Source organism: Bombus fervidus, chromosome 4, assembly GCF_041682495.2.
Source record: "Bombus fervidus isolate BK054 chromosome 4, iyBomFerv1, whole genome shotgun sequence".
Taxonomy (NCBI): Eukaryota; Metazoa; Arthropoda; class Insecta; order Hymenoptera; family Apidae; genus Bombus; species Bombus fervidus.
Window position 1 is genome coordinate 18,662,017 of NC_091520.1, and position 7,936 is coordinate 18,669,952.

General features: G+C 41.4%; 1 protein-coding gene across 2 annotated transcripts in view; it reads right to left on the reverse strand.

Annotated features, from left to right (window-relative positions):
• The window catches only part of LOC139986530 (uncharacterized), a 113,170-nt gene extending 110,268 nt beyond the window's left edge, over window positions 1–2,902 (reverse strand). For both annotated transcript variants that reach the window (XM_072001939.1, XM_072001938.1), the window contains exon 1: window positions 2,589–2,902. In XM_072001939.1, coding sequence (XP_071858040.1) covers window positions 2,589–2,597 — 9 coding nt within the window. In that variant the 5' untranslated portion in view covers window positions 2,598–2,902. The remainder of the gene's footprint in view (window positions 1–2,588) is intronic.
• Between the last annotated feature and the right edge of the window lie 5,034 nt (window positions 2,903–7,936).

Genomic DNA, 7,936 nt, shown 5'->3' on the forward strand with positions numbered 1-7,936 from the left:
TGAATTGTTCAAAATATCGAAGCTGAAACGACCGAAATAACACTATCCAACTTGTATCATTCCTATTTATCGCAATTATCTTCCGTCAAAGTTGTATCCGTTGCTTAAATCTTTTTTCTTAGATCCTAATCATAATACTGTTGCAAAATTCGAATTCAAAGGCGACAAAGACACGCATAGCCGCGATACAAGCGGACTAAGATGAGGAACGGTGCTCGATGCTTTCAAGCGGCCGTAAAATCGCCCTATGAACGAGGAACGACGAGAATTCCGCGTGGCATCAATGACATTTCGACAGTTAACGTCAAGATTATTGACGCCTGGCTCGAGACCGCGGATGAATCCCGTTGGGAGGTGCGGGACGAACAATTTCACTCGCCTCGTCCAGGCGAATCCCTTTCGTGCCGCTTCGAACGGGTTCCATCGTGGACGCACAACAACGGCTGTCGTCAACGGGGTGACGAGTTTTCACCTTTAGTGTCAATAAATATGGTGAAAGGCGGCGGAGCCAGCTCGGTGCCGATAAGACTTTTTTTCGCGACTTCCCAATAAATTTCCTTGACGTTGATCGCGCCGCGTCCCATAATATGATCGTTTACTGTACATCGACAGCCCGCCGGAGTGCAGCGTTCCCACTCCTTTGAATACTTCAATTTGGTCAACATACGCCGTTGTTGTCGCCGTCAATGCAAGATTCACTGCCCGTGAGGCGAATAAAAGACTCCGCCGGTACTTGTACTATATACTATACCCCCTTTGACTCGAATTTCGAAACTGTACTCGTTCCCTGTGCGTAGTTGTGTCACGATGTCTTATCGAATTATTGGTAAAGTTTACAAATTGCGCGCTGGTGAAAGTTTTGACATTGTATCGCTTTGTTTTTTAGAGGAACATGTATATAAGTTACTTAAAAATAAAACTCTTTAATTTTTATTTGTCAATTAGATAGTAAATTCGAACATAATTGCTACACGAAATACACTAGAAAGCACACTAATTGCGATATTAAGTATCCTGTAATTTAGTAATTTTACGTCAAAAGAAAATTAAAAGCAAAAGCATAAAGCTATTAAAAGAAGTTATTAAAATCTGCAACATTTTCTCAGTTAAAACTAACTTAACTAATTACTACACGTTTACAACGATCTATCGAAGTATATGTAGCGAAACAAGTATTAAAGAATATACAAGTAACTCGTCCTAACCGTGATTGAACATCAGTCGAATATAATCTTTCGAAGCGGTGGCGAGTTCCACCAAGTTCATTTCCTATACGTGGACAATATCGACGTCGATATCTATCCGCGATTCCTGCTGATTCAAGCTCCTCTCGCGTGCGCATTGGTCGCACGGAATTCCGCGATTTCACGTCCGTCAAACGGGATAGAAGCGCGCGATCCGAGCGTTTATCGGAGGATACGCGTGATCGACGATCGATCGGTCGCGCCACGAGATCCCCCTGGCGTGTTACGAATCCTGCCAATCACGGGAGTGTAATCGATATCGAGCCCGGAGGAGGGCATCGAGTCGATACGATCGACTCCGCCCCGGGCGTGTCGCCGGCCTGCACGATTTATAATGTTAATATCCCGGAGCCAGGTTCCACGCTTTTCTCCCGTCCTTTCCCTCCGTCTCTCGTTTTATTCTGCTTTCGTGCTGCGTCCTTCTCGTTCGTTGCGCCAGCAGAAAGAGGAGACGGCCAATCATTCCGTGTATCTTGAGCCCGGATTAACGAGAAGTCAGTTTCACAATTTGATATTGTGGATCGAACTCGCGGTAATTAAAGGATCTTCCTATAATTGACTGAATCGATATTGCGCTTCGACGATCATCGAACCTCGTTTCGCATAATGTGGTGCAGGATGGAGCTATCTTTTTTCGACTGAGCAATTTATGAGATATCGAGGTGGTATTTGCGTTGGATGGAATTTAAATTAGTTTATGTTCGGTTTTCATACGAATGGGATAGCGATAGGTTTCATTTTTTAAATAGATTGTAATTTTATAAATTGAAAACTATATAAATGCTACAGCATTAGTTTGGAGCGTTTCAGTTATTTTATAGGAAAATCGTATTAGTATAGGTTAAGATAACGTGATTTCTAGAGAATTATGTATTAAGTATCGTTTTCGGTGGAAGGAACTCGAAAGAGTTACATAATTACGTAATTACTCAATTTAATAGCAGAGGATTCAATTTAAAATAACGCGCCATATTGTTTGCTGGCACGCATGTGGCGCCGCAAAAGAAGCAACGTCATGATCGTGATAGATAAAAAATTAGGCTATGGTTACAACGTGCGAGTGTTTTTACGAATTGAACATCTTATATCGAAATGGATACATTCTTACGAATCTTTATATGTATATACATATTTGCTTTCCTTAACATGTTTATCAAAATACTCATCCACCGTAACCATAGTTTTTATCATGTGATATTTCAGAAATGCATAACATCATATTGCAATGTAAGGGAAAAAGGAAGTGATCGCAGAAGGAAGGAAATCATGCAATAAAGTATTTGTATATCGTTAAGAAATGTACATTAATTTAACGTGTCTTTCGTTATAAACAATATATCTTACCTTCGGCATATTCCTCAGGATACATAAATCGATCGAGTTGCAGCATAATTACTCCAGTTTTACTGCTGACTGTGTTTATTACATTTCGTCCAAACGCTCAGTTCGTTTGTTGTAGTGCTTTCCTTTGCGACGAAACACGATTCACAGTCACGTATGTAATTATGAACGATTATATTTCTTTCGTAGTTGATTGAAAATGTATCGCAACCGCGTATTCGATCTGATATTCGGTATCATCGTACAAATTACGCGAATATTTGAATATACGTCGTAAAATATCTCCTATTTGAACCGAGCAAATAGTTTAACACGCACGAGCACCGAAAATGTCAACACAACAATGAACCCCGCGAGATTTAGTTCGCTATGTATGCCTATGCGCACGACGATCTATAAATTTAAACTACTGCGCAGTTTCGGATAATGGTATATTCAGTGTAATATGTCGTACCGTTGACTGAACATTACGCGAATATTAACGTGTTATTTTATTGTATTATTCGGGTTTTTCGCATCGTGTGTGACGTGATATTAACATTAAAGTTATGGTTACAGTGAACAGGTGTTCTGACGACTGACAGTGTCAACGAATAAGAAGTCTAAACAACGAAATGCATGCAATATAAGTAGTTATTCTCATAAGAATATACATCGGCTTACATAGGTACTTGAACACTTACTATAGAGAACTTTTGTGTTACGGAAAACGGTTTGAATTTTCATTCTCACCGTAATGAGACACGTATATCATGGTTGTTTGGTCAAATTTGAAACTAATCTGGATATGCAGAGGGTATTTCTTGTTTGTTTGGTATATTTTGACAAAATTCATATATTATAATTGCAAATCCTTTAAACGATTCTACTTCTAATTTGATAGAACCTAACCTACCTAACCTATCACTTTTCACTCAATATAAAAATACAATTTCGTTCACACAATTCTACAAATTTCGCAAATTCTTCTTCCGTGTAACACATGCATAATAATATATCCGTAAAAGATCTCTGCAAGTGTTTGAATACTTTCGCGATACTGTATACTAACATTTGATCGTTCTTATGAATACATGTACACATCATTCACACCCATGCACAACAGTTCGTCAAAACGTGTATCCAGTGTAACAATAGCTTGATATCGCTTCATCTTGCGATCTCGTAAGCGAATAAAATACCTAACAATAATTGTGATCGTGTAAGAAACAATGGATAAAACGGATTTTTTAATCGCGAACATCGGTCGCGGCGACCATATTTGTGTTTCTCACGACTCGGTCACGAAGTGACTTGCAAACGTCGCGTTACAAGTGCACTCGTTGGTGGTTCAATAGTGTAACGCCTTTTTAGCCGACCTACCTTGGGATGGATGAATGTTTATCCGCGTGTTGAACCGTGCTGGAAACTCTCGTTCGACCTCCACTCCTGGAGCCACTTGAGGGTGCTGCGCCTACCGAAGAATGGAACACCGACGAAGGAATCTCTGAAAGGATGAAGAACTCTAAATTTGAGCCAATAGTCGGAGAACGTGGTGGGCGGTGTGCTGAGTTCCAGATTCACAATGGTCAAGATATGTATATCCGAGTACGAGGTAAGTCGTATATTTCAATCTTAATCGTCTGCATTATTGTTTTTGTTGGTTATACTTTTTTGGAATTGGCCTTAGAAAATAACCTAAACACGTTGACTGCTGTACGAATTTGTCACATTATAAATGTTTTAAAATTTATTACTGAAATTATTAATATATATGCGTATAAAAGATCGAGAGTACATATCTTTTGTATCTAGTTTTAGAAGTGCAAAAAAATGTAATTATATCGTAAAAGGATCAAAGTTGTTATATTATGTATATTATATTAATTACGATACGAGAGAGAAAGAAGACGTGCGTATAATAATTTTTACGATAACTATTTCATTAAACTATAAAATTGTTTAAACATTTTTTGGCAAATTTATATTATTACCGTATCATAAAAAGCATTGGAGGTTTGATGAATAACAGTTGCTTATTTCACTTGAATAATTCAATTAGTTTTAACATCATCACGCAAACTACATACATATATAGTAATCGATGTCCCTCACGGCAGTCAGCGTGTTAACGATGTACCTATATAACACAAGAATTATTCAATGTGCTATAACCAAGTTCTGTAATATTTCGTTTACGATCGTTCGAATGCCAAATTAAAAGCAAATAAGTCAAAAGCGACTGGGGAAACTAAATCCACCGGGGGGCAACAAAAGCTACGTGTGTGTTGGAAGTAGGTTACACGTGCAACGCATCGTCAGTAATGTGCGAACATAAATTCTACCCTATTACTTTCCATGCCTGCGGTACTTCATCTTGTTATGAAACACAACCCTGATCTTACCATGCAATAATACATCAACCGTACAATATCTCTCGGGGTAGCTTCTCTATATGTATCCAGTTCCCATGTACACGCACATATACGTAGGAAAAAAGATAGGTTCTGGTTCACAAATTAAAACTCGCGGTTAAGAAGATTCTCGTGCTCCAAAATCAGGAAAAATGAGGACATTTACAAGACGAGGTTACAGCTTAGCCTTCTTGAACGTTGTTCGCTCGCTATCCATACCTATATTTCTGTCTGAATCTCGTCGAGCTTAGGGTCAAGGTGAAGCTTCTTTAGGAGGAGCCAGCGTTAATACCAGAACGACGATCGACGCGACACAAGGGAGGTATATGAAAATGAAAAGGGTGGTTTCGTTCGGTATAAACAGTAAATTAGCATTATAGTGGCATTACCGATGTTGTGACACCACCTTACACGCGTACGGATCATCCTTGGCAACTCGGTACGCGTAGGATCAGCTCTCTCTAACTCTGATTTATGCTACGCGACTCGCCGATGTACGCTGTTTATTCCTTATACCGTGGACACCGAGTTTCGTGTAATTTACGATGTCATCCTGACGGCTTGTAAGATAGTTCTCGACTCCGTTGTCTATTTTATCGACGATTCATCCTCGTAGACGTGCATTTCAAGATTGCTTCAAGAATTCGATCTTTCTCGTATTTTGGGAGATTCAGTCGATACAGAGATAAGAGCTTACTTAAATCGAAAAATCTTTCAAGACATTAAATTCCCACTTATTAATATCTCTATCTAAAGAGATATTTAAAGAAAATTGAAAGAAATCAAAGAATCATTCTATTGGCAAGAAACTGGCTTCTTCTATTTACCAAAGTCTCAGTTTGTTCGTAAAGTAAGATATACTTACGTTGACACATATTCTGCTAGTGTGACGTCGATTATTGCCGATTATGAACGAAGAAAAAGTGATTGCGGAGGTCGCGTTCTTAGCGGAGGCGGCGACGAAGACCGAAGAGGTACGGCGCAGGGACGCGAGGAGGTATGGGAAGGTACAAATTGCAGGATCGGGTATCGGACGGAGTAATTAATTAAATACAATAAAGTTAGGTCGACCCTCGTATCTGAGATCGACCACTCCTCCGCTCGACCGTTCAGCTCGCATCCAGCCGTGCTCGGTCTCGATGCGCTCGAAACTCGCGGAATACCGAGAAAAGGACGGCGTCATTAAACGTTCGCCTCGCGAGTCGATGATTTTTGACTCGGTTCGATCTACGACGAAGGTTCCGCGAATCGACGAGATTTCGCGGGGCTAGAGAGAGATCGATATAGGAAACGAAGAGGATAAGAAACTCGTCTCTCCGGCTACGTACGCTTAGTTCGATAAACCACCGAGGATCGTAGATCTTTGAGCGGTGCATTTATTACTTCGGACGACACAGGCGTAGACATCGATTATCATCCTACGTAATTTATCTCGGTATATTAGCTCGATGAATTATTTCCCTTGTAACCCGATGCGTTAGTCGCGAACCAAGCCACGTGTGGAACCGCGCGAGCTGGATTCGCGTGCACGCGCGTCTTTCCGAGTAAGATATCGAGGAGGTCCACGCGAGAGGGTAATTGTGCCAATTTACCAGGGTTTCCTGGTGCGTCGTAAAATCACGATATAGATAGCGTGGTGAAGGCTCTCGTTTGCTCGGACCCTCGCTGGGGTCAAGCGGACCTAGTATGTAAGTAACGTTTATCCGCGAAAGAAGCTCTCGCGTGGAAGGTTATATAAGCTTCGTCTTGGTTGTAGAACGAAAGGGGAAGAGACCTTTCAGGCTATCAGATAAAACCGGGATACTCTAGTGCACGAGATCCGCGGGGCGCAGTCCCAAGATAATTATAATAATTGGCCGATAAATCGATAATTAATCAGAAGGCTAATTACGAATTATAGTCGCGGCGAGACAATGCTTGGCATTGTTCGACCGGGACGCGTATGACTCAAGTGTGGGAAGCTAATGGGTCGTAAGGTAGAAAGTTATAGGTTGACTGGTTCGCAATCAGGTTTTCTTCCTTTCTTTTTGTTTTTCCCTTCGTTTATTTTCGTTTTGCCGGGCACTGGCTAGGCAATGATAGCAGGTATATCACGCACGCGCGCATCTGCATCGATCTCTGGCTCGTGATTAACGTAACTCGACCTCGAAGGCATCGGTCGGAATCATGTGATTCATGCGTGAAGCTCGCACTTTCGACATTGTTTGCAACAGCCTCGCAGGTGTACCTAATTATACCAGATTAGTATCGTTCGTTACAATGCATCGTGTCGGTGCCAGCGATGCTAAAGATACCGAGAGACGGTCTGACTTTGTGTCTCCGTAACGTTGGTTCGCTGTCTCTCCGTGTTAATTGATGGGATTGGAGGATGGATCGTGTAACTGAATATTACCTCCGAATTTTAATTCGAGTTTGCGTTACACTCTAACCATTCTCCGGCATAGATTGTTATTACGGGTAGGTTTAAGCATCGTGCTGACTTAAAAGAATTGGCAATCATCATTTCTCAAATTTCACACGTAATTTACCATTCGAACGACTAATGTATGCAACAAAGCTTACGTCGGACACCTAAGCGTCACCTATGCATCCCCTTCTGCGTCACGAAACCGTGCGAGCTCTTTCTCTCGCGGACGATCATTCGGGTTAGCTGAGAATAGCCTTCCCCGAAGCGGTGTTCAATCAAATAAATAATTTTTAGGGCGAGCTGGGCGGCGCGAAACCACCGCGGCATAAATTATCCACCGACGCAACTTGGAAGCGGCCGAGCTGCATATTTATACCTAGCGTTGCGTTCGTAGACTGCTACATTTTGCCACGAACCCCCCTTTGCGTGTGTAACTTTCTCTTTTTCGGTCGCTACCTTTCCGAGACCACAAACCTTGGTCTGGAACCATAAACCTCGTGTCAGCGGAAACGTTTCGGTCCACATCCACTATGCTTTCGTAGAAATTCTTC